The sequence below is a fragment of the Apium graveolens genome, chromosome 7 (genome assembly GCF_009905375.1).
Source record: "Apium graveolens cultivar Ventura chromosome 7, ASM990537v1, whole genome shotgun sequence".
Taxonomy (NCBI): Eukaryota; Viridiplantae; Streptophyta; class Magnoliopsida; order Apiales; family Apiaceae; genus Apium; species Apium graveolens.
The window spans coordinates 106,820,983-106,848,812 of NC_133653.1; the positions used below are offsets into that span (position 1 = coordinate 106,820,983).

A 27,830-nucleotide genomic window follows, 5' to 3' on the forward strand; every position below is an offset into this window, starting at 1 on the left:
ACCTCAAATTTCTCAACCTCAACCTACTCAACCCTCAATCAGGACATATTACAAACCATCACAGTCATCTCAATCTCAACCTTCAACACATCCTATGAAGCCTTCATCTTCCAAACCCAAGAGGACTAAGACAGTTCCTCAGACTCAATAGAATAGAAGGAAACTTGTTCTGAGAGATGAGTCAGACAATGAGGAACAGGTTCCCATGTCTGAACCTATTGTAGTAGAAGCTGAGAAGATCTCTTCTCAGAAAGACACTGTAGCTGGGAGTTCTAGGCCTCTCAAAAGGCTTAGAAAGCTAAATCCTGATGATAAAGCTCATACAGTGTCTCCACCCTTGAAGAAAATGAAAAAGCAAAGAGCTTATAGGGACACAGTTGAGACAGAATCAGAATATGAGGAAGTAGCTAAGGAAGGGGGTCAGGAATCTCTGATCCCAACAGAACCAATTGTTATTGAATTACTTCCTTCAGCACAACCAGAAACTACTCAAGACAGAGTGCCTACTCCTCCTGTGTCACCTATAATTGAACAAGTACATATTGATGACCCAGGTACAAGTGCTGAGATTGATATTCATAACTTGATTGTGCCTGAGGTTTTGTACTTAGAAGCTCCACCAACTCAAATCACTCCACCAACAACACCAATTCTTGATGCTGATTTTAATGAAGATATTCCTACTACACCAATTCTGAATCTGGATGATAAAATTCAGATTTTAGGTGGGTATCAAGGTTTGGTTGTTGATCAGAACTTAGTTGGAGATCAGCACTTAGAGGATGATGTTGAAGCCTCAATAGACTCTCATACTATTCTTTTATCAGAGGATGCTGATGATGCTGATTCTATAAGTTCTGATGCTGCTAATGATGAATTTACTGGTGAAGCTGCTGCCAATGTAGATGCTGACGCAGCTGGTCCATCAGGACATGCACCTCAACAAGCTCCAAACAAAGCTGAATTAATCAAGAAGTTTGTTAGAGAAGAGGCACCAGTACCTTGGAGTGAAACTCCTAGAGGAAGGGAGTGGACTAAGGAATGGAACAAAGTTGATTTTGTTCCTTCTTCAACCATACTTGCTGACCACTTGACCAAAGCTGATGAGATGCTACTCAATGATGATTTCAAGACATAGCTCAGAGTTACTGCACTAAGTACAAGGCACCTTCAAGGTCAACAATCTGTAACTCAGGCCAAGGTAGACAAGATTCAAGAATCCATAAATCAGCAAGATATGCTTGTCAAGCTGGACAAGAAAAGGTTTTTCAAACCTACCTTTGACAGAGTTGAGTACATTGAGAAAACTCAGGAGAAGCAACAGGCTCAGATTGATGAAATTTTGAAGAATCAAGCTTCTTATCAAAATCAACTCAATGAGATCCAATCCTCAGTGGAATTGCTTCTCTCTCTTCTTTTACCTGCTGATGCCAAAAAGGGGGAGAAAGTAATTAAGTCCAAATGCAAAACTGTTAAGACACTGAAGGGAAAGGATGATGAAAAAGATGACCAGGGAAACTCTGGAATGGGTGGAGGTCATGGTCAAGGTAAAGGTTTTTCATCAAGCAAAGATGGAACTACAAGTCAAAGAACAAGTTCTGATACTGGGAGAAGAATAAGTTCTGATACTGGTAAAAGGATAAGTTCTGATGATCATCTGGAACTTGATGAGGAAATTTCAAGACAGTTATTTCTGAAAGAAAATCCAGGAATGGACTTTGAGAGTCTAAAGGAAGAAGAAGCTAGATTTAAGTTAGAAAAAATCAACTCCAAATCTGAAGCTTCTGTTATTGAAAAGAAATTTCCTAAGGCTAAAGGCATTGTGATAAAAGAAAGGACAAATCCTGAAGCAACTAAAGTCAAATCATAAGTGCAGATAGATCCAAGGTCCAAGGGCAAAGAAAAAGTTGATGAACCTGTAAAGGTTTATGTGTCATTCATTGATGAAGAAATATCTGATAAAGATGCTAGTCTTACTCTGATAAAAAGGAAGATTTCTCAAACAACCTCTGACATGGCTCATGTTGTTCAGAGTCAAGATATAGTAAGTTCTGATATAACAGTGAAACAAGCAACCTCTGACATAGCTCAAGTTGGCTTGATATCAGAAGATAAGGAAAAGGAAACCTCTGACATTGCTCATGTTAAACCTTCAAAGTTACTCCTACCAGGATTCACCAAAGCTAAACAGACTCAATCTTTGAAGACTGCAACAAGTGGTTTTGAAGCAAGAGTTGTTACAGGAAAAGAAGCTAGAGATAAATCAGGATTGGGTAGTGCTGATGAAAGAAGAATACATAATACAACCAATGATCCAACTTCTTTAAGTGAACCTGGTGTTGGAGCAACTCCTGAAAGATTGAATCAGCTTGAATCTGTACAGATGGTTTACCATACATTTTTGAAAGAACACATCTTGTTATATTTTATGACAGATGGAAGGGTATACCTTATTAGGCAGAATGTTATACCACTGAAGTATTTTGAGGAACTGGAACATGTTCTATTCTTACTTCAAGTGAAGAATAGATTAACAGATGGTGCTGCAAATTATTTGAAGACTCAAATTCAAAGACAGAAGAAGCTTTATTATGTAAAGTGTTAGATATATTTGATAATGTCATGGCTAATATGTTTTATGTTTAGATTTCAGATCTTATTTGAACAGAACAAATCAGTACTTAACTGATCAGTACTTATACTGGAAGTCAGAACTTAAGGGATATCAGTACTTATGTCATCAGGAGATAGATATCAGAACTTAAGTGCTGAAGGATGATCAGATAAGGACAGTAGCTGATTAAAGTTAAGAAGATCAAGATAAACATAAGAAGAGATATGCATGAAGAAGGAATTCCGTGAAGAATGGAATACTTGGAATAGAAGATATCTGATTGATATATTTTAGGAAGCAGAATTATATTCCATATCAATTAGCGAATATCTTGTAACTGTGTAGTATATAAACACAGAAATAGAGTTTACACTAGAAGTGTTATCATTATCGAGAATATTATTTAATATAACTCTAGAAGCTCTCGTGATATTTTGTTCATCACTGAGAGATAACAGTTCCAGATTGTAACAGAGTTTATTGTTTAAATAAAGTTTGTTTTCTGTTACATAAGTTCTTGAAGTTTGATTTGATTGTAATAAACACTGTATTCACCCCCTCTACAGTGAAAGTGTGACCTAACAAGTGGTATCAGAGCTATCTGTTAACACACATACAGTTAAAGATCCAAACACAATCATGTCTGACACAGAAACTCCAACTAAGCCTACCAAAACCGAGGAATCATCAAAGACATCAATTCAGAGTCGATATGAGACTATCAGAGTTCCCATATTGAGACCATCTGAATATCCCATATGGAAGGTAAGGATGACCATGTTTCTGGAAGCAACAGATCCAGAATACCTTGATAGAATCAGGGAAGGGCCTCACAAACCTACCAAGCTCGCTGTTGTAGTTCCAGGTGAAGCAGCAATGACCGTACCAAAGGAAAAGAATGATTACACTGCTGAAGATATAGCATCTATTGCTAAGGATGCCAAGGTACGTCACTTATTGCATAGTGCCATTGATAATGTAATGTCAAACAGGGTAATCAACTGCAAGACTGCTAAGGAGATATGGGATGCACTGGAGACAAGGTGTCAAGGAACTGAAACAGTTAAGAAGAACAGGAAGACAATACTCACTCAAGAGTATGAACACTTTGACTCTAGGACTAATGAGTCATTGACTGATGTATATGAAAGATTTGTCAAACTCTTGAATGACTTGTCATTGGTTAATAAGGAGTATGATCTTGAAGATACAAACCTCAAATTCCTGTTAGCTCTTCCTGAATGTTGGGATTTGAAGGCAACAACAATAAGAGACAACTACAATCTTGATGAAACAACTCTTGATGAAATCTATGGAATGCTCAAGACTCATGAACTTGAGATGGAACAAAGAAGCAAGAGGAAAGGAGGAAAGTCAAGAACTGTTGCTCTCAAGGCTGAAGAGGAATTCCCCAAACCATCTTCCTCAAAGAAAGATAAGGGTAAAGCTCTTATCATAAAATCTGATACTGAGTCATCAAGTTCTGAGAGTGATGATGACTCAGATTCTGAAAGCTTGCCTGAAACTGATGCTGATGAGGAGATGATGAAGCTGTGTGCTCTTATGGTGAAAGGAATCACAAAGATTGCATACAGGAAGTTCAGGAAGGGAAAGAAGTTTTCCAGGAAAGGCATAAGTTCTGATAAGAAGAATTTCAGAAGATCTGAAGGAAAAGGAGGAAAGTCTGACAGAGGAGATTACGCTAATGTTAAATGTTATAATTGTGGTGAGAAAGGCCACATATCTCCTGAGTGCAAGAAGACCAAGAATGACAAAGGCAAAGCTCTTGTCACAAAGCAGAAAAGCTGGACAGACACCTCAGACTCTGAAAGTGAGGAGAACTATGCATTGATGGCAAATGCTGATAAATCAAGTTCTGAGAGCAGTTCTGAAGCTGCTGAAACAAAGGTACCTCAGACTACTTATGCTTTTCATACTGATGATATTAATGAGTTGAGAAGATATCTTAAAACCATGTTTGTCAGTTATAGAGATCAAACTTTAACATGTGAAAGATTAACTTCTGAAAATCTTGCTTTTAAGAAAAGAAATAATTTCTTAGAAAAAGAGTTAGTCATGTTTCATCAAACTCAGAAGGATAGAGATGATGCTTTTTATGTTAGGGATGAAGTGCTAAAAATGAATGAATCTCTAAAAACTGAGTTAGAAAAGGAGAGAGAGATTATCAGAACTTGGACTAACTCTGGCAAAACAACTCAAAATTTGCTAAGCAGTGGAAACTGGAAAGAGGGCTTAGGTTATGGAGAAAATAATGAAAAAGGAACTGAAGAAATTAAGCCTGTTGATAAGCAAAAGCCGAAGTTAAAACCTGTTAAGTTTGTAACTGAAAAATCCGAAACTGAGAAATCAGAAGTTAAAAAGGAATTAGCTTCTGACAAACTAAAACAGGAAAAGACAGCTGAAGTTAACATAGGCTTAATGACAAAGAAGCAGCTTAAGCATAAGCTGAAAGATGTTAAGAATGCAAACAAGGTAAAATCACCTAGGAAAAACAGGAATGGAAAGGAAGGTGTGAATAAAAGCAATAACTATAAATCTGTTCCTGATGCTCCTAGGAAAGCATGTCATAACTGTGGAAGTTCTAACCATCTGGCTTCTTTTTGCAGGAAGAATAAGAATATTAACTCCAGGAAGAATAAGAATATTAACTCCTTATCTACAAAGTCAGGAGTTAAGAGTCAGTCTGTTAGATACAAACCACAAAATCCTTATTTTCATTGTGGTAGTTTATGGCATTCCATTTATACTTGTAAGGAATATCATAGTTTGTACTATGATTATTATCAAATAAAACCTTCTTTAAAGAAAGTTTCTGTTGTTCCTTCTAGTATAAGTTCTGATAAGAAAACTGTTAACATAAAATCTGATGTTAAATCCGCTGCAAATGTTAACAAACCTAAAAAGGCCAAAGGATCCAAGCAAGTCTGGGTCCTTAAAACTAATAATTAGTGGTCTTTTTGATTGCAGGGCAACAGGAAAAATATTTTAGTTCTGGACAGTGGATGTTCAGGACACATGACTGGAAATAAGGCCCTGCTATCAGACTTTGTGGAGAAAGCTGGCCCAAGTGTTTCTTATGGAGATGGCAACATTGGAAAAACTTTGGGATATGGCAATATCAATCTTGGGAATGTCATCATTAAAGATGTAGCTCTGGTCTCAGGACTTAAACACAACTTACTGAGTATAAGTCAAATCTGTGACAGAGGTTATCATGTTGATTTCTTTGCAGAACATTGTGAAATAGTTAGTAAATCTAAAGGAAAAATTGTTCTGAAGGGATTCAGGCGTGGTAACATTTATGAAGCTAAGCTTTCAACAAGTTCTGATGGTTCTGCAATCTGTTTAGTGAGTAGAGCCTCAACTGAAGAAAGCTGGAATTGGCACAAGAAACTCTCTCATTTAAACTTCAACAAGATAAATGAACTGATCAAGAAAGATCTTGTGAGAGGACTGCCAAAATCAGTGTTTGTTCCTGATGGTCTTTGTGACTCATGTCAGAAGGCTAAACAAAGAAAATCTTCGTTCAAGAGCAAGACTGAATCATCAATTCTTGAGCCTTATTATCTACTTCACGTTGATCTATTTGGTCCAGTGAATGTCATGTCTATTGCAAAGAAGAAATATGCGTTGGTCATAGTAGATGAGTTTACCAGATACACATGGGTGTATTTCTTGCACACAAAAAGTGAAACTGCATCTATCCTGATTGATCATGTCAAACATCTGGATAAATTGATCAAAGATTCTGTGAAAATTTTGAGGAGTGATAATGGCACTGAATTCAAGAATTTGATAATGGAAGAGTTCTGCAAAAATCATGGAATAAAGCAAGAATTTTCTGCTCCTGGAACTCCACAGCAAAATGGAGTTGTTGAAAGGAAGAATAGAACTCTAATTGAAGCTGCACGAACAATGCTTGAAGAAGCAAAGCTTCCAACCTATTTCTGGGCTGAAGCTGTGCAGACTGCTTGTTTTACTCAAAATGCAACACTCATTAACAAGCATGGAAAAACACCATATGAGATGGTGAAGAACAAGAAGCCAAATCTCAAATACTTTCATGTATTTGGATGTAAGTGTTTTGTTCTCAAGACTCATCCTGAACAGCTATCCAAGTTTGATCTAAAAGCTGATGAGGGAATCTTTGTAGGATATCCACTTTCTACAAAAGCCTTCAGAGTCTATAATTTGAGAACAAAAGTGGTCATGGAATCTATCAATGTCTCTTTTGATGACAAGAAGATCACTGGACTTGAAGATTGCATTGATCATGATCAGCTGAGATTTGAAAATGAAGATTCATATTCTGATACCTCAAGTCCTTACAGTCTAAGTCCTGATACTGTAAATTCTGATGGATTAAACTCTGATGTTATTGAAACTGTGGTGACTACGTCAAAGGAAGATGCACCAATGCAGGGGGAGCATACTCAAGATATTATCACATCTCAAGAAGCATCAGAACATACATCTGGCTCTTCAAATTCTGATTCGTCAAGTTCTGATAAGCCAAGTACTGACAGTGCTGAAAATCTAAATACTGAAGGATCCAACTCAGAGAGCATAGTTTCAGGGGGAGCATCAGAAAATGAAACCGAAGACAGCATGAATCATGGGGGAGCATCCAGTTCTAGAGAAAATCTTCCATCTGCAAGGAAGTGGACAAAATCACATACACCTGATTTAATAATTGGAAATCCTGAGGCAGGTGTCAGAACTAGAACAGGTACTTCGAATGAATGTCTTTACAATTCTTTTCTCTCTCAGTCTGAGCCAAAGAAAGTGGAAGAAGCTCTTCAAGATGCTGATTGGGTGCAAGCAATGCAGGAAGAGTTGAATGAATTTGAAAGAAACAAAGTCTGGACCTTAGTGCCAAGACCCAAGAATAGATCGGTTGTTGGTACAAAGTGGGTATTCAGAAACAAAACTGACAGTGATGGCATAATTGTAAGGAACAAGGCAAGGCTGGTTGCAAAAGGATATTCTCAACAGGAGGGAATTGACTATGATGAAACATTTGCTCCAGTTGCTAGGTTAGAAGCCATAAGGATATTCATGGCTTATGCAGCTCACAAAAAGTTTACTGTCTTTCAAATGGATGTGAAAAGTGCTTTTCTCAATGGAGAATTGGAAGAGGAAGTATATGTTGAACAACCTCCAGGCTTTGTAGATTCCAAACATCCAGATTATGTCTACAGGCTTGATAAAGCACTTTATGGACTTAAGCAAGCTCCTAGAGCATGGTATGAGACTTTAGCTCAGTTTCTTCTGGAAAGTGGATTCAATAGAGGAACTATTGACAAAACATTGTTCTATCTCAACCATGGCAAGGACTTACTTCTGATCCAGATTTATGTTGATGATATTATTTTTGGGTCTCCAAATGACAAACTTTGCAAAAAGTTTGCCAACCTAATGCAGTCAAGATATCAGATGAGTATGATGGGAGAACTTAGTTATTTTCTGGGCCTTCAAGTCAAGCAGACTGAAGAAGGAACTTTCATTTGTCAATCTAAGTACACCAGAAACTTGCTGAAGAAATTTGGAATGCAAGACTGTTCAAGTGCATCCACTCCCATGGCCACTGCAACAAAACTGGATAAGGATACTGGTAATTCAGTAGATATTACTGATTACAGAGGTATGATTGGCTCACTTCTCTATCTAACTGCTAGTAGACCAGATATCATGTTTGCTACCTGTCTTTGTGCAAGATTTCAAGCAGATCCAAGAGAACCTCACTTAACAGCTGTAAAAAGAATCTTTAAGTATCTTAAAGGAACAGCTGATCTAGGATTATGGTATCCTAGAGAATCAGATTTTAAATTAATAGGTTACTTAGATGCAGATTTTGCAGGTTGCAAAATTGACAGGAAAAGCACAAGTGGAAGCTGCCAATTTCTTGGAGGCAGGTTTGTTTCTTGGTATAGCAAGAAACAAAAGTCAATTTCCACATCAACTGCAGAAGCAGAGTATATTGCTGCAGGAAGCTGTTGTGCACAGATTCTTTGGATGAAGAATCAGTTACTAGATTATGGGTTAACGTATTTCAAAATCCCTATTTACTGTGATAATCAAAGTGCTATTTCTATGACAGGTAATCCAGTTCAACACTCTATGACAAAGCACATCAGCATCAGGTACCATTTCATCAGGGAACATGTGGATGAAGGTACAGTGGAATTGCATTTTGTTCCCACAGATCAACAAGTAGCAGATATCTTCACAAAACCACTGTGTGAAGCTACCTTTTCAAAATTGGTAAATGAACTTGGAATGATTTCAGGTTCTTTCTCTAAATCTGTTTAAACTTGTTCTATGTTATCAGACTTTATGATCAGTATTTACAGAATTAATCTCTTTGTATATTCTGTGCATTAATTGATAAATGTCTTTAAGTACTGACTGTTGTCTGATATATGTTTCTAAACTCTGATAAGTGATATGTCTGTTTCAGTAACTATTCAATCCCATGAGGATAACTGTGCTAGATACTGACCTACTAGTCTTAAATAAACAAATGATCCCATGAAAGAAGTAATTATTTCTGTGGAAATCTTATGACACAAGCAAATTCTGATAACTGAGCTTAGTTAAGTTTACTTTGTATATCTTATTACTAAGTCACAAATTAGAATAATGCTACTCATTTGTTTAAGTTCTGATTCTAGTAAAACTGCTGAATGTACTAAGTGCTGATAAACCTCACTTATCAAAAGAAAAAGAAAAGAATCAAATAATATCAGGTACTCCTTTGAGATCTAGAGTAAAAATGTGAATGGGACGACCCAAGTGCATTGCTGGTATTAAGTAAATATGCATTAGAAAAGCAAAATATTTTCTTGGTGACTTTTCACACTCTATGATTACTGGAGAAATACTCTGATAATAGCATAAATTCTAATAAACAGTCGTGACTCACTTACACTGAGAAGCCTCTGTAAAATAGAATTTCAAAAGATGCATAAAATTAGCACAAAAACAGTAGAGGTGAACTCATGCATGAACTCATTTATCAGTAGGTTTCAGGATAATGACAGCTCTTTAGCAAAATTTTAATTATGACTTATTTCTAAGATGTACTGAAGTAGATCAGACTTTACTCTTTGTCTGTTATTTAGCTTAATGCACACACACATCACTCCATATGAATGATGAAATTTCTGTGGTGGTCTATGTTATTTTAGATAAACAGTCATTGTGTCACTTCTGCACAAATTCTGAGGACAAGTTCTAGTTACACGTTCTGATGATTAAGTTCTGACGTTCATAACTAAGAACTTGTATGAGTAATTACTGAGATAGATATTCCTTGTTCGAGTTAAGACATTATGTTCTGATGACTGTTAGGTTCTGGTATAGGTCTAAGTTCTGATTTTTCAGTCTAACCCTTTACTTGACTTATTTATGAGTAAAATTTGGTAACAGTCTCAGATTAATTTCGAAATGTTGAAGTGGAAGATTAATAGTCTATGGTTAAAACATAATGGCACTCGTCCTTGGACAGTTCACTCTTGTTATATGTGCCCATTCCTTTTCCAATGACTGTTATTCTTTTTCAAGGTCTAGGGAGATGAGGTAGAATTACTTCTACCTGTCAGCATTAAATATCTTTGCGTCTCTTGACATTCTCTTGCCTATATAAACAGCCACTTCACATTATTCTTCTCATCCCACTTGTATCACAAATTCAGTCTTGTTTTTCATTTACTATCACAAATGGCTGAATTTGGCTGGTTCTACAATTACGGTGATGAGACTGTGCATGTCTTTTTGAATGGAATTCCAACTCCCTACCCTATCACCAACATCCCTCACAATCTCTGGATTCAATTTCCAGAGGTTATCAAACGTGATCTGGTGGCCGTTCGAAGAGACCTTCACCTTCGTCGTATCCGTCAGCAAGAGCGAATCATTCGACTCGCTATCTTGTTTGTCGAAGATAGGAAGAGGAGGAGGACTTAATCTCGTCTTCTTCCTGTTCTTCTTCATCCTCAGCTTTGTCAGGCTTCTTAGCTAGGACTAAAGCTGTTGATGATAGGATTAGAAGCTTAGGGAAAATCTTGTATTGATGTAATTTCTATTTCATATATGTATTGACTTGATATATTAATGAAAACTGTTTTTACTTCAAGATTTTGTCTCTGAGTTATTTTATCTGTGTTGTTAAATCCTGCTTGATATTCTGATGACCATTTAAATTTTGTCTTTATTTAAGTTCTGATTCTTTGTCAGCACTTATTCATCGAAATTATCTAGGTCATTTTTAACATGATTCATTTTCAGAATATTAATGTTGCAGTGAAAAATAATTCAATCAGTGCTAACGGTTTTAATTTTGAATTAAAACTGTGTCTCTTGATAACTAAAATGGTTTTTCCTTGAAACAAGGCAACTGGATAAGTAATCATTCCTGTTTTCTCGAGCCCAGTAACTATCCGTTATTACTGCATGTCTGACAGGTGTCCAACGGTAACATTTTTCTTCGAGTATAAGAACAACAGAGAGAAGATTTCTTTAATCTTTTACTTTCTTAATACTTTATCTCTCTTCTTACTTTTACTCTCTTTCTCATTCTTTCTCACGTTGTTTTTTTTCATACAGACATTATCTCAAACACCTAACAGGCATACTTGAATTTCAATATTTTTTCACATGGCACCAAAGGATTTAATCATTGATGGAGCAAAGTTCGTTCCAAACAACTATGCTGCAATTCTTGATCATACTGAAGCTCCATCTGAATTGCATTTTGTGCAAGATCTTCTTGCACATAGTGAGGTTGGGTACGCCTTAACTCAGCCTGAATTCTTTTCAAGTCAACAAGTTCTGAGGTTCTGGAGGACTGGCGTTTTTGATGATGGTGGTAACCGTGGAACTCCCAGTATTATCTTCCAAGTGGGTGATTCATCTTTTGTAGTCACTCCTGGTACAGTACGCAGGGCTTTACATCTTCCAGAGGATTGTACTTTCTCAGTTCCAGAGGACTCAGCCCTTCGGGAGTTAATGGCTGAATTGGGATATGAAAAGAGTCTGACGAAACTTGGACAATTGAAACGGGCTAATATCAGAAGAGAATGGAGTTTCTTCTTCGATTGCATCACCAAGGCCTTTGGCAACAAGTGTTCAAATTTTGATGCCATCCCAATTCTGAGTCAGCATATCGGGTATGCTATTATCCATCAAACTCATTTTGATTTTGCAACTGGAATAATTGGTTTTATTGGGGATAGGATGACAGAGGATCGAGATGTTGTTTATTTTGCTAGATTCTGTCAACTTATTTATACGTATTGTACTGCTGAACCCCAGTTAGTCAGCACTCAAACCCCACCTTTTAAGGTTGCAAAAAGGTACTTTAACGACCTGATAAATGCTGACACAAAGAAATCAATGGTGAGACAATTACAGATTCCTCAGTCTGTGAAACAGATTCTGGTAAATGCTGATCCAGCTACTTACAAATCTGTTTACTCAAATGTTCAACCAACTCACCATAACCAAAATCCATCAACCTCAGTCCCTACCTCTCATTCTACTCAACCTACCCTCAGAACTTATCTCAAATCCTATCTCTCTACTTCACAGAATGCTCAACCTTCTTCTTCAGCACCTACTGTGAAGCCTACATCCTCTAAGCCAAAGAGAACAAAGACTGTTCCTCAAACATCTCAGAAGAAGAGGAGGATTACTTTGAGAGATGCATCAGATTCTGAGGATCAGATTCCATCTTCAGAACCTATGATAGATGAAGCTGAGAAGGCAACTTCTCAGAAGGATTCTGCAATTGGGGGTTCTAGGCTTCTCAAGAGGCTTAGACGTATGACGGTTCCTGCTACTCCCAAGGAATCCAAATCAACAAGAAAGTACAAGAAACAGAGGGCACAGAGGCCAGTTTCAGATGATGAGGAGGAAGCAGCTAAGGAAGGGGATCAGGAATCTCTGATCTCACAAGACAAGGAATTTGCTCCAGTCACTTCTTCTCCATCAACTCCATCTCAGGAACCTGTATCTGACAAGGCTAATTCACCTTCTATATCTCTTGTTGATCCAGGCACAAGTGCTGAAATTGATATTCAGAACTTGGTTGTGCCTGAAATACTTTTCTTAGAAGCTCCAACAGCAAATAACCCTTCCACAACACCTGTTACTGATGCTGTTCAAACTCCTGAGTTATCACTAACACCTTCTCTGCATCAAGATGATGATCAGATTTTAGGTGAGCATCAGGATATGGCTGTTGATCAGAACTTAGTATCAGATCAGCAATTAGAGGATGTTGAAGCCTCCATTGCTACTCATACAGTTGTCTTATCAGAAGATACTGATTCTTTAAGTTCTGATGCTGCAAATGTTGGAGATACTGGTGAAGCTGCTACAACTGTAGATGCTGATGCAGCAGGTCCTTCAGGACATACTCCTCCACTGACTCTTCCTAAGTCTGAACTGCTAAAGGAGTTTGTTATCAGGGATACACCAGTACCTTGGAGTGAAACTCCTGCAGGTCAGGAGTGGACTAAGGAATGGAACTCAGTTTCATGTGTTCCAAATGCTTTACATCTTGCTGAGCACTTGACTAAAGCTGATGAAATGTTAAATTCTGATGATTTTAAAACTCAGCTTAGGGTCACTGCATTGAGTACTAAACATCTACAAGGTCTTCATTCCAACACTCATGCAGAGCTACACAAGATTCAGGAGAACTTTATTAAACAGGAACAAGTTTGGAAACTTGATAAGAAAAAGTTCTTCCAACCTACCATTGACAGGGTTGCTTATATTGAGAAAACTCAAGAGAAGCAACAAGCTCAGATTGATCAAATTCTGACAAATCAAGCTTCTCAGCAATCGCAACTTACTGAAATCCAGACCTCAGTGGAATTACTTATCTCTCTTTTATTACCTGCTGATGCCAAAAAGGGGGAGAAGGTAATTAAGTCCAAATGCAAAACCAACAAGTCACTGCAAGGAAAGGATGATGGAAAAGATGACCAAGGAAACTCTGGAATGGGTAGTGGTCATAGTCAAGGTAGAAGGTTTACATCAAGACAAGCTAGTCACAGAACAAGTTCTGTTACTGGGAAAAGAATAAGTTCTGCTGCTGGTAAAAGGATAAGTTCTGATGAACTTCTAGATCTTGATGAGGAAATGTCAAGACAGTTATTTCTTCAAGAAAATCCAGGGATGGACTTGGAAAGTTTAAAGGAAGAAGAAGCCAGACTTAAATCAGAGAAAGTCACATCTAAATCTGAAGCTTCTGGTAAAAAGTTACTTCCAAAACCTAAAGGCATTGTGATCAAAGAGAGGATACATACTGAAGAAACTTTGGCTAGATCACAACCACAGATAGATCCAAGATCCAAGGGTAAAGAAAAGGTTGGTGAACCTATCAAGCCTTATGTACCTCCTGAGGAAGAAGAAATTACTGTTGGAAAAGATAATCTTGCTCTGACTTCAAGGAAAGTTCTTAAAACAACCTCTGACATGGCTCAAGTTGTTCAGAGTCAAGAAATTGTAAGTTCTGATATTCAGAAGAAGCAAGTAACCTCTGACACAGCTCAAGTTAACTTGATATCAGAAGGAAGATCAAATACACTCCTACCAGGATTCACTAAAGCAAAACAGACTCAACCTTTGAAGACTACTGCAAGTGGTTTTGAAGCAAGAGTAGTTACTGGAAAGGAAGCTAGAGATAAAACTGGATTGGGAAGTGCTGATGAAAGAAGAGTACACAACACTACCGATGATCCAACTTCCTTGAGTGAACCAGGTATTGGAGCAACTCCTGAGAGATTGAATCAACTAGAATCTGTACAGATGGTTTACCATACCTATTTGAAAGAATACATCATGTTGTATTTCATGACAGATGGTAGGGTTTATCATATAAGACAAAATGCCATTCCGTTGAAGTATTTTGAAGAATTGGAGCATGTATTGTTCTTACTTCAAGTGGATGACAGAATAACAGAGACTGCTGCAAACTACTTAAAGGAACAGATTCAGAGACAGAAAAGACTTTATTCTGTTAAGTCTGACAGCAGATATGTTCCAAAGTACAGAAATCACAATGGTGATGTTGTTGATATGAAGCCTAATACTGCACAGATCAGAACATATCTTGGTATTAAGGGGCTTGAATTCAATCTAGAGTCTAATAAAGCTTATGTCATAAGACTAGATCGGGAGTTGAGAAAAGCAAAGATTAATGATCTCAGAGCTGCAATATTTCAAACTGGTGAAGATACTGCAGAGCTTAAAGATGTCAAACGGAGAATGATTGATGAACTCAGATATGCTGAGAAATGTTTGTTGAAGAATTATCTCAGAACAACTCCTGACATCAGAGAGATCAGAAAATGATGAAGCCAAGTCGAAGATCTACAACTGCTTAAATTCTGATATTTATACAGATTGAAGTTGTTATCAGAAGTTGAATTGGTAAAAACTTTAAGGACTGTAAGTTGTAGTTATCTTGTCTATTTCTCATGCATTTGTACTTAATGTTTTTGACATCATCAAATATCTGTTTAACTTGTATATTTTGTTAATTTACAAGTTGGGGGAGATTGTTAGATATATTTGATAATGTCATGGCTAATATGTTTTATGTTTAGATTTCAGATCTTATTTGAACAGAACAAATCAGTACTTAACTGATCAGTACTTATACTGGAAGTCAGAACTTAAGGGATATCAGTACTTATGTCATCAGGAGATAGATATCAGAACTTAAGTGCTGAAGGATGATCAGATAAGGACAGTAGCTGATTAAAGTTAAGAAGATCAAGATAAACATAAGAAGAGATATGCATGAAGAAGGAATTCCGTGAAGAATGGAATACTTGGAATAGAAGATATCTGATTGATATATTTTAGGAAGCAGAATTATATTCCATATCAATTAGCGAATATCTTGTAACTGTGTAGTATATAAACACAGAAATAGAGTTTACACTAGAAGTGTTATCATTATCGAGAATATTATTTAATATAACTCTAGAAGCTCTCGTGATATTTTGTTCATCACTGAGAGATAACAGTTCCAGATTGTAACAGAGTTTATTGTTTAAATAAAGTTTGTTTTCTGTTACATAAGTTCTTGAAGTTTGATTTGATTGTAATAAACACTGTATTCACCCCCTCTACAGTGAAAGTGTGACCTAACATAAAGTCTGACAGCACATACTGTCCAAAGTACAGAGATCACAAAGGTGATATTGTCGAGATGAAGCCTAACTTTGCTAAGATTATAACTACTTTTTCTGGGTTATAAGGCTGTGCAATTCAATCTTGAGTCTGGCAAGGCATATTTAATCAGACTGGATCAGGACATAAGGAAAGCTAGAATAAATGATCCCAGAGCTTCTATCTTTCAAATTGGTGAAGACACAGTTGAATTGAAGAATGCTAAAAGGAGGATGATTAATGAACTTGAATATGCTGAGAGATGTTTGTTAAAGAACTATCTCAGAACAACTCCTGATATCAAAGAGATCAGTAATTGAAGCCAAGTCAAAGATCTACAACTGCTTAAATTCTGATGTGTATACAGACTGAAGCTGTTATCAGACCTTGAGGATGGTAAAGCTACAAGGACTGTAAGTTGTAATTATCTAGTCAAATTTTCATGCATTTGTACTTAATGTTTTTGACATCATCAAATATCTGTTAAACTTGTATATTATGCTAATTTACAAGTTGGGGGAGATTGTTAGATATATTTGATTATGTCATGACTAATATGATTTGTATTTCGTTTTCAGATCTTACTTAACAGGACAAATCTGTACTTAACTGGAAATCAGCACTTATACTGAAGTCAGAACTTAAGTTGGCATAACTTAATTTATCAGGAGATATTTATCAGGAGATAATATCAGGACTTAAGAAGACTTTCGGATAAGGAAGGTGGTTGATTGAAAGGAAAGAAGATCAAGACAAACGCAAAAAGAGATATGCATGATGAAGGAATTCTATGAAGAATAGAATACTTGGAAGAAAAGATAACTAGTTGATATATTTTAGGAAGCAGAATCATATTCAATATCAATTAGAATTTATCTTGTAACTGTGTAGTATATAAACACAGACATAGGGTTTACACTATATGTGTTATCATAATCGAAGTTATTATTCATTGTAACCCTAGCAGCTCTCGTGATAAGTTGTTCATCACTGAGAGAGAACAGTTCCATATTGTAATAGAGTTTATTGTGTTAAATAAAATCTATTTTCTGTGTTCTTATATTCGATTTGATTGTGATAAACACTGTATTCAACCCCTTCTACAGTGTGTGAGATCTAACAAACATGCTTATAAGATGGGTTCTAACCTCGAATTTGGAACCAGCAGCGTCCGGAAGAACTATTGGAGACTTGCGGGCTCTTTGTTGGGGGGAGAAGGTTTGTTGGATAGTTGTATGTTGAACAGGGGGAGGATCAACATTATCTCCCATGGTGGTTTGCGTTGATGGTTCAATAAGTTGAGGACTATCGGTTATGCGAGTTAAACGACTGGTAGTTCTTCTTTCCCAAGTGTGCATACACTAGGAAGATATCTAATTTACCTAACAATTAACACGTATGAGGGGAGAAAAATACTCGAGAAAAAGGAAATTTTTAAAAAATATCTAATCCTTAATTAACCTAAAAAAAATCTAGACGACTCCTAACTTTTGGACCACCAAAAGTCCATAAATCTAGATTTATTCAAACCAATTGGCCAGGTAAGCGGGGGCACTTCCTTGTAAACAAGGCGCTGAATTATATAACCGCTAGCCTAGTCACCAATCCAAATTGTCCAGGTAAGTGAAACAATTGCTTTGTCACCAAAAGTTCGAATAATTCCAAATTTATTTTCTCTTTTAGGTACCTTCCTAATTGAGCTCGAAATTCCTAGGGGCCAACGTCTAGTTAAATTTTAGAGGAATGGAAGGGAATGTAGGATGACGAAATAATGGTTTGTGGGCCAAGGAAAGGGTGATGAAATCCCTTACCTTATCTTGATATTATGGTTTTGCCCATAAAATTAATTAGATGGAAATGCAGCACCCAAGAGTTAATAACTAAACACAAAAAAATGCTTACACTAATGTGAATGGTTACCCTAATGTGGTATGTACCATTTGGTCCTCCAGCAATCACCACAATTTATATGAAAAAAATACAAAAATAAAAATAAAAATCCTAAACAAGATGTGCTCTATATGTACATAAAATGCATGATGCGACACATAATTTTTATCTAGAAATAATCTAAACTAATGTTTTTTTATTTAAGTTAAAAACTAGGGAAATAAAATGTATACCCGAATTAGCTTAGCAATTAATCCGCGAAGAATCAACTCAAGCCGCAATTACGTACCTAAAAAATTAAAATAAAACAAGTCAAATTGCAAAAAATATTTTTATTCTATTTTCTCTTCTATTACGTTTTCACGTAAAAGAATTAAAAATAAAATAAAATAATAGAAAAGAAAAGAAAATAAAAATATCTAGAGCTAAAAGAAACCTAACTATTCTATTGTAATCGAGTTAGCGTAATTAACTACAAGACAAGACACGTAACAATTGTTATACTAAACAAATCACCTAGTAAAGCACGTACAAAAGCAATTTGTCGAGTTAATAAAACAACTATTCAAACCTGCCAACCTATTTTTACTGCTAGGCAAATATAATTGAACTTAACAAAAGTCCATGAAATTAGACCAACACGCAGATCAATATTCGAGTCTGATTTTTTTTAAGAAAAAACAGAAAATAATTTATCTTAAAAAAGATATTTAACTAAAAACTCAATGACGCATTCCCCGGCAGCGGCGCCAAAAACTTGTTAGGGAAAAATCTGAAATTAACAAAATCACAAATGCATAGGCGTACGTAAGTACGGGGGCAAGTACGGTCGAACCACAAAGAACGTGAATCAAATTTTCAATTTAATAAACTAACAAAATAATTATACTAGCACTTACGATACCACTTTTTAAAGATTTAAGGAACGGATTTCATAGGCTAAACGCGAATATCATGACATAAACATGTATTTTTTAATAGCAAATAAATTCACAAGTATTTAGAGTAAAGATATCCAATGACTCCAAATCAAGTTTCATTCAAAACCATAAAAATATTTCACATTCATTTTACCAATTAAATCAACTCTCAAAATCATATGGATCCTAACTATACGAACTCCCGACTTTACTTATGTGGAACGTATGAAAATACTTACATAGACATGATATTGGAGATAATCAATAAACAAATATGTAGCAATTAAAGCGCATATACCATGATATCGGGTCTCTTTAGCCAACTACATATGCCCCTTAAAGAGGGCTTAGTTGAACATCATCGAGACCATCATGGTATAAGAAAATAAATAACTCATACCTAGAATCGAGGCAAACTTGAAGCTTTTATTAATAATAAAATCTTGGATACAAGGGAGAGAAATGAAAGAGATACAAGAGAGATGTAAGAGATATATGAGATGAGATGTAAGGTGTGTCTATACAATGAGGCTGGGGGAGTCTATTTATACGAAAAACCTACACATTAGCATTAATTACAAAGATCTCCTAATTGATTTACAACACTAATCAAGCGTAAAAAGGGAAAATAGCGTACTATCTAATTACAACCGGAAAGCAAGGGTGCAACACTACCCCACGTACTGCGCACTAGATACATTCCGGTGCGGGGGTGCGCGACGGTGCATGACGGTGCGGCTGCATACGTATGGGGTGCGACACCCGGCGTGTCCCCATCTTTAACTGACTCGATTTGTCGGGGCGAGAAGCGCAGAGACCGTAATTTTTTTTTGTTGACTTTCACTTACCCGAGTCTAATATCAGAATATGAGATTTGAGATGAGAGAGATGTTTGAGAGGAGAGATGATTGAGCTCTAACATCGCCATCCCTTCACACCGTCGAGTCTATTCTCTTCATCTCCGTCTTCAATTTAGTCAATTGGTTTGGGGTAGTCTGTGTGTATCTTGTATATATATATGGGCTGCACTTTTGTTGTTTGAGTGTTTGAAAGTTAAATTGACTTTATTGACTGCTTTCGTTATTTTATCTTATTTTACTTTCTTTAATACTTGTTTGTATAATTACTTATTATTATTATCATTTGTCATATGTGCCGAGTATTTGTTAGTTTTATCAAAATTTATATTTTTGTGACTATTTTATTTATTTAAAATGCAACTCTTGAAATATATAATATACATACTTATAGAATTTAATATTAATATAAAATGTATTTTAATATTTTAATATTTGTCGTATCCCCCGCACCCGAATGCCCATATTTTTTAATTTGCTGATTCACGTATCCCCAACCGCGCATCCCCGCACCTGCACCCATATTTTCCAGAATTATAATAATGCACTAATATTAGACAATAAAAATGTGTAATCAAATATACTACAGGGATATGAATTAGAAACATTGCAGACTTGGTTAAAATGAAGAAAGTCATGTTCTGTTTATACGTTTTGTTTGCAAACAAAAAACCTATATTGTTTTCTTTTATTTCATGTATTCTTAACCCGGAACAGGGTGGTGTTAGTGTTGCTACTCCATTTTTTAATTTTTTTTTATTTACATGAGATATGATGAAATGCAACTGTTTTTCTTCTTTAAGATATTATTTATATAAATATGTAGTTCTCATTGTCCCCGACTAATAAATTTCTTGTAAGTTCTAACTGACTGCCGAATGATAATTGAAGTTTTTTTAAATATTATTCTTCTTTCTCTGCCACAAAAGTTTTTTCTAAAGAAAAATGTTGTGCAAGAGGATATCAGAGTTATCAGCATCGGTGGTACCTGACTACCTGTCAATTGTCATTGTGTAAATAATTGTTTTCCCATGCCATTTCAACATTTAAAATTGCGTCACTATTTTTTTAAAAATCAGGTTCATGATAGAGCATAGACTATATCTCAATTCTCAACACACTTGGAGGTAATGGCCACTTCTTAAATATGATAGTGATGTTAAGGAATTTCTCTTTGGGTCACTTGATGTCCCTAGGATTAACTTGGAAACAAGTTTGCAGAACTACTTGCCTGTTCTTCATGGACTCTCACTTCCGATGCTTGTGAAGTTTTTTATAATTACAACAGTTGTTTTTATGGTATTGTACAAAGGGCAAGGAGCTTATATCTCAGCAGTTTGCCGAGAAAAAAGCCCACTGGTCTGGGTGCTCCTCCTGCTGCTCTGTGTCCACGGTTGATACTTTTGAAAAGCTATTATCCTCCTCATGTTGCTCTTGTGAATCTTTTTAAGGTTGTTTTACTAGATTAAGTTTCCTTTAACTTTCCCTATCATGATCAACTATGTGATTCTTATTTAACTGTCATCATAATTTTCGGTCCTTAGCACTGGTGGAGCTCACAAAAGGGAAAATGGAATATGTCTAAAGATGTTAAACGCAATTAAAACACCAAAACAAACTTTTGAGTACAAAGTTTACATTTCTTGAAGAAGAAGAAGTTTGTTACAGATTGTCTAAAACTAATCTCTGAAAAATTAAATTTCCACTAGCTGTAGTATAGGACTTATATAAAGTTTGTTATAATAAGAGCAGTTTGTTGACTTGAGATGATAAGTTGACTTGATATGTAAAGCTATATACACGCAATAGCCCCCCTCAGATTGAAGGTGGCTGAGACACGTTCAAGCTGGAAAGAAGACGCCAATGAGCTATGCGGCTTAAACCTTTAGTAAAATGTCAGCGAGCTTAGAGTTGCTAGGAAAATATAATGGTTGAATCAACTTGGATTGTACTTGTTCACGAATGAAATGACAGTCCAAAGCAAAATGTTTGGTTTTGGGATGGAACAGCGGGTCTGCAGCGCTGTCTAAAGCAGCCTGATTATCACTGTAAATAAGAACTGGAAGTGACTGTGGAACCTGAAGCTCAGATAAGAGAAGAGTAAGACAAGACACTTCACATGCAGTATCAGCAGTAGCATGAAGCTCAGCTTCTGCAGTAGAACGAGAAATTACCTTCTGCTTGGAATAATGCCAGACAATGAGAGAAGATCCTAACATCAAAAACACATCCCCGTGATGCTTTTGAGCATTCCAGATGAATCCAAAGTAGAACCCCAATCGCTGTCACAATAAGCTTCGAGCTTGAGTGTAGAGTTTGCAGAACAAAACAAACCTTGATAAGAGGTTCCTTTCAAATATCATAACACACGTTGGACTGCTAACATATGAGGTACACGAGGAGTCTGCAAGAATTGACTGAGATGATGTACCACATAAGTAATGTCAGGCCTGGATACTGTAAGATATAAAAGTTTTCCCATGAATTTTTGATAAAGAGATGGATCATCAAGTAATATACCATATGTAGGAGAAAGCTTCACAGTAACTTCAACAGGAAGAGATAAAGGTTTGCAATTTTTCAAACCAGTTTCGATGAGCATATCAAGGATAAATTTATGTTGATGTAAATAAATTCCTGCAGAAATACGATAAATTTCAAGACCAAGATAGTATTTGGCAAGCCCCAAATCCTTTATTGTGAATGTAGTGTGCAGAATGTTCTTAACATGAGAGATAAAGGTGTTGTTGTCTCCTGTAAGTAGGATGTCATCTACGTAGACTAAAGCAACAACAAAAATCCCATCAGCCTTGTATGTGAAATGGGAGTAGTCTGATACTGTTTGAGTAAAACCAAGATCAAGGAGAACAGAAGCAAGCTTTTCAAACCAGAGACGGGAAGCTTGCTTCAAACCATATATTGATTTAATTAACCGACAAACAAAATCAGTTCCATGAAGGGGGTGTCCCTATGGAAGCTCCATATACACTTCCTCTGGCAAATCGCCATGAAGGAAGGCATTGTTAACATCTAATTGATGTATATCCCAGGCTTTAACAGCTGCTAAAGCTAAAACAGTACGGACAGTAGCCATTTTGGCAACGGGAGAAAAAGTGTTGTGATAGTCTTGTCCTTCAATTTGAGTGTAGCCCTTTGCTACCAAACGAGCCTTAAATTTGTCTAGAGAGCCATCAGCTAGGTACTTTACTGTATACACCCATTTACATCCAATGACCCTTTTATTAGAGGGTTTAGGAACAACTATCCATGTGTTGTTTGTTTCTAAAGCAAATAATTCCTTAGACATTGCGTCAACCCACATATTATCCTTAGCAGCTTGATGATATGTAAATGGTTCCGAAACAGAAGTCTGAGGGTTCACAGAACATGCATAAATCGATGCACTGGGAGGAGAATAGTAAGAAAAATGATATTTATGTGAATCAATGGGACAATCCAGCAGAATAGCATTTGTTGCAGTCAGTGATGAGTGTGTAGAAGTTGTAACTGGTGTAATAAAATCTTTTAACCAAACAGGAGCAATCTTCTTACGAAGAGAAACACGTGGTGGTGGTTGTGCAACTGGTGCAATGATAGGCTCGACAACAGGTGATTGAGCAGGTGATGAAACAGACGTATCAATATCAGGAACAATACTTTCATGGAAAATAGTAGTAAAATGATTGTTAGCTAAAGGCGTGCAGGTTGTATCATAACTATCATCAGGTGGAGGAAATAATAAATCAGAATTGGCTGACTTTATGGTGGAAAAGGGAAAAATATTTTCATCAAACACAACATGACGTGAAATGTAAAAATTGGTGGAAACAGGGTCAAAATGTTTGTATCCCTTTTGTGTGGTAGAGTAGCCTACAAACACAGTTTGAATGGCTCGTGGTGACAGTTTGTCTGATTCATGCACAGACATATGTGCAAGACAGCCAAAAACGCGAAGGTGTGTATAAGAAGGAGGTTGATTGAATTACTTTTCATAAGGTGAAATGTAGCCCAAAACAGTAGTAGGAATACGGTTAATAAGATAAGTGGATGTGAGAATACATTCACCCCAAAAGGATAGAGGTAAAAAAGATTGAAACAACAATGCTCTTGACATTTCTAATAGATTTATGTGTTTATGTTCGACACGTCCGTTCTGCTATGGTGTGTACGGACAAGTGGTGTGGTGTGGTGAACAGTACCTTGAGAATGTAAAAAAGAGACCAAGTCTTTGCTCAAGAACTCTCCACCATTGTCTGTGCGAAGACATTTAATAATGGAAGAGAACTGTGTTTTAACATACTGGAAAAAATCTTTTAGAGACTGATTAGCATGTTGTTTTGTGGGAAGAAGAATGGTCCAAAGACCACGAGTACAATTATCGACAAGGAGTCAAAAAATATTTACAACCAGTACAAGTTGGAATTTTATAAGGTCCCCAAATGTCACAATGTACTAAATCAAAAGGTTTAACAGCGTGAGGCTGGCGGCTAATTTGAAATGGAAGCTTGCATTGTTTGGCCAGAGGGCACACAACACAGGTAGAATTGTCTTTAAAAGTACAAGAGTCACTTATAGTATCAATTTTAGACAAGATAAAAGATGGTACATGACCTAAACATTTATGCCAAACATTAATATTGCTAGATGTTTGTGAGATAGCAAAAGCAGAGGGAATTGAAGGCACATTTGTCAATTGATAGAGGCCATCCACAATGTTACCAAGAACCAATTCCGTCGTCTGGGATTGGTCCTGCAGATAACAAGTAGTAGAGGTGAAATGAATTGTGGAGTTGAGTTGAGATGAAAGCTTACTGAGAGAAAGTAAGTTGAAAGTGAAAGAAGGTACATATAAGACATTCGGGACTAATACAGACAAAGGATGAAGGTAAACAGACCCAACGTGCGTGACAAAAGTTGTTTCAGCATCTGGAAATTTAACAGTCAAAGGCTCAGCTAATAGGTGCACATCAGTCATATACGCAATATTGCAAGTCATATGATTGGTTGCCCAAGTGTCCAATACCCAAACATTAGAAGGAATTTTAGTTGATGTAGAAAGTGAATAAGCAGTACCTGCAATATGAGTTGCCATGCTATAGGGAGTAGAAACAGCAGGACCTGAAATAGAACTGTCAGAACCAGATGCTTGATTATTAAAACACTTCATGAGTGAATCTAGCTGTGATTGTAGAGCATCGATTTCTGAGGTCAAGTGATGATCAGTAGAGGTCTGATCAGGCTGATTACTCTGATGTTGAGACACTTGCATTGCTGCAGCTGGATTAAAAAACCTGGGATTAGAAATCTTGCGTTTCCCTTTGTTGTTGGGGTGATTAGGATGATCAGTCGGATAACCGTGCAGTTTATAGCATTTTTCTTTAGTGTGACCTCTATAATGACAATGAGAGCATTCTGGTATTGAATTAGAAGGTCTATCACTGAAGCGATTTTGAGCATAAGAAGAACCAGCTTGAACAGATTTTGACATATTGACCATCATGGCAACAGGTGAAGCAAAAGAATTCTGAGTTTGCCTCTGTCTCTCTTCTTGTTTGAGCAACATGAACGCCTGGTTCACAGTAGGCCAAGGGGACATCATTAAAAGCTGACCACGAGCAGCAGTATAGCTCGAATATAACCCCATCAGGAACTGTATTAACCCAGTCTTTTCAATCTGTTCTTCCCAATCTTTGGTGGCACCACAGGTGCACTTCACAGTTGGAGAAAGAGCCCGTAACTCATCCCAGAAACCTTTCAACTTGTGAAAGTAAAACTCAACAGAATCATTGCCTTGTTCCAATTTGAACAGGTCTCGTTGTGTCTCATAAAACTTATGACCAGTCACAGCTGAGAAACGCTCACTGAGCTCACTCCAAACAGTAAAGGCATTATCCAAATAGGTCATACTATTGCTAATATCATCAGAAACCGTATTCAAGATCCAAGTTATGACCATGTCATTTACACGTTTCCAATGAACAAATAAAGGAGAAGATTCAGCGGGTGCGACAAAGTCACCAGTTACAATTACAAGTTTATTCTTGGCAGATAATGCAATTTGCATAGATCTTTTCCAGGAGGCATAGTTCTCAGATCCTAAAAGTTTCTTGGAAATGAGTATCATTCCAGGCTGGTCATTGTTGTGTAGGTAAAGAGGATGAGATTTGTTGTCGATGTGTTGAGTATCATTTTGTGATTGTGAATTATCAGAAGAAGTAGCATTATTATTGTTAGATCGACGATTAGTTTGTGAATTAGGAGCCATTGCTGAGATTGTGCCTCGAACAACGTTAGCATATGACATTCAAGATAAAACGAGAGAGATCAATAGAGATTCAAAGAGATCGAGAGAGATCATAGCGAGAGTAGATTCAAAAGTAGTAAACGAAACTGAACATAACGATTGCGATTGATACAAGCAAGAGAAATAGTATAATACTCGTAAAATGAAGAACACTCATAGATCGTAATTTTCAGATCGAAGATGATGAACAAACAGTTCCGGTGGAGCAAGAGAGAAACGATGCGGAAGGAGTATGCTCTGATACCATCTAAAGATGTTAAACGCCATTAAAACACCAAAACAAACTTTTGAGTACAGAGTTTACATTTTTTGAAGAAGAAGACAGATTGTCTAAAACTAATCTCTGAAAAATTAAATTTCAACTAGTTGTAGTGTAGGACTTATATAAAGTTTGTTAATGATAAGAGCAGTTTGTTGACTTGAGATGATAAGTTGACTTGATATGTAAAGCTATATATACTCAATAATATGCAGGTTATGTAGTGAAGCATATCTTTGATAAACATTTTGTTTCCTGCAGTTAGAAGAAATAATGATTATCTACTGTAAAAATATTGTCAAAGTTGTAAACAAATTTTATGATGCTGAAGTGAAGGGGTGTGCTGTCAGTTTTAAATTATTGTGAACTGCTTCAGAAGCTGAAAAAAGTAGCAATGAAGACTCTAGGATCTCTTCCATCCGATTCACCGAAACAATCATTTGTTGTTTTTGAGAAACCCGAATGCGTCACTGCTGTTGGGAAATTTTAAATGTCTTATTACTTATCCTGAAAGAGGTACTTAAATTTCCTGTGTACTTGATAATGCTTTCTGTGTTTCGTTTTATGGTTTTGAGTTGCTGAAGGTAGCTATTATAATTTGTTAATATTTGTATAAGATTTTTATAGATGCGTCTTTTATGTTTATCAACATTTTAAACTTGTCTATACTCGTATCTGTGTAGAATATTTTTAGAATGCATTGGATCTCTTTTTATGTGGTTGTATATCAATATTGTAGCACTAATAGTTTTATTCTCCATGTTTCCTGTCGTTGGTGGTGTTTGCTTTCTGTCTGTGGGAGGTTCGAGGATCTAACAAGTAGAAATATTAATTTTTCAAACATATGGCTATGTTCATAACCGTACACCTCAAAATTAATATACGTACTTGATTGCTTGTTATGTACGCAATCTCCCTCTCTTTAATCATTGGGCATTATCTGGTTGATCCCTTTTCTGGTGAAGCCGAGGTGGTTGCGGTGAAATATTAGTGCCAGTTGGAAGACCTTAAGTTGTTGCAGCAGATTACTTAGTAAAAATCAGGGTTTCAAAGTTGAGAAATGCCTGGCGAAATATGGACATAACAAACGTAGACGAAAGATGGTCTTGGTCCTAGAAAATGTTTGGCAGAAGCTGTTAGTGTTGTAATCAACCGTCCTGGTTTTCAGCCTTGCGAGGTATGTCATTTTGTTTTAATATATTTATGTTATCACTGTTCATTTTCTTAGAATCTTTCTTGGAATTGCTCCTGGGAAGGAGACCCTAATTTGTGCTGCAATATCCACATTGATGTATTTCATACTAAAATCCCTGAATCAGCTCTAAGTTTTGTATTCAATTTCTTTGGTTTTATAGGTACCTCATCAAAACAAAATCAAATTTTATGGTCCGGTATGAATGGCCATGCTTCATATGTTTTTTTTCTGGAAAAAGAGTAATTTATGATTTCTTCTTTCCTTCACAGGGTACTGAAATTTCCCAAACAATGCTATAATCCAGGCAGTTTTTCAAAATTGCTTGCAAAGGCCACCTTTGCTTTTTGACATGTAACCTTCATGTGGAAGGCACTTTGGAGGTATCGCCTCCTCAACTGCTCTGAGTATATTACTAGTTTATGAATGGCAGATTATCCTCACTGAGATCTAACTCTGAAGAACCGATTTGTATGTCTTTTCAATGTAGAAAATAATTATATTGTACAAGGAAGTTTCTGACCCAAAGTCTAGTTGAGTAATAATAATTTGAGTTTTCTTTTGTTTTGAGGATATCTTTTT

At 36.4% G+C, this 27,830-nt stretch overlaps 1 protein-coding gene across 5 annotated transcripts; it reads right to left on the reverse strand.

Moving 5' to 3' along the window:
- Positions 1-21,118: 21,118 nt before the first annotated feature.
- Positions 21,119-26,136, reverse strand: LOC141672671 (uncharacterized). Of its 5 annotated transcripts, none has more exons than XR_012555645.1 (3): positions 24,567-26,136; positions 21,668-22,130; positions 21,119-21,571 (listed from the first exon to the last, which is right to left on the reverse strand). XR_012555645.1 is itself a non-coding variant. In XM_074479324.1 (3 exons), the coding sequence occupies exons 1-3, from the start codon at positions 25,795-25,797 to the stop codon at positions 21,873-21,875; spliced, it is 1,386 nt and encodes a 461-aa protein (XP_074335425.1). In that variant the 5' UTR covers positions 25,798-26,136; the 3' UTR covers positions 21,119-21,872. The 5 variants fall into 5 exon arrangements, 4 of the variants coding, with proteins under 4 accessions (XP_074335425.1, XP_074335426.1, XP_074335424.1 ...); XM_074479324.1 differs by having other exon boundaries at positions 21,119-21,910; positions 22,014-22,130; XM_074479325.1 differs by having other exon boundaries at positions 21,119-21,950.
- Positions 26,137-27,830: the final 1,694 nt, after the last annotated feature.

Bases quoted from the DNA above. Each gene is read 5' to 3' on its own strand.
- LOC141672671 (XM_074479323.1), bottom strand. From the start codon at position 25,797: ATGTCATATGCTAACGTTGTTCGAGGCACAATCTCAGCAATGGCTCCT. The intron at 22,131-24,566 runs GTACTGCTTATT...GTATTTCTGCAG, and splicing joins CATGGCAACTCATATTGCAG to GAATTTATTTACATCAACAT.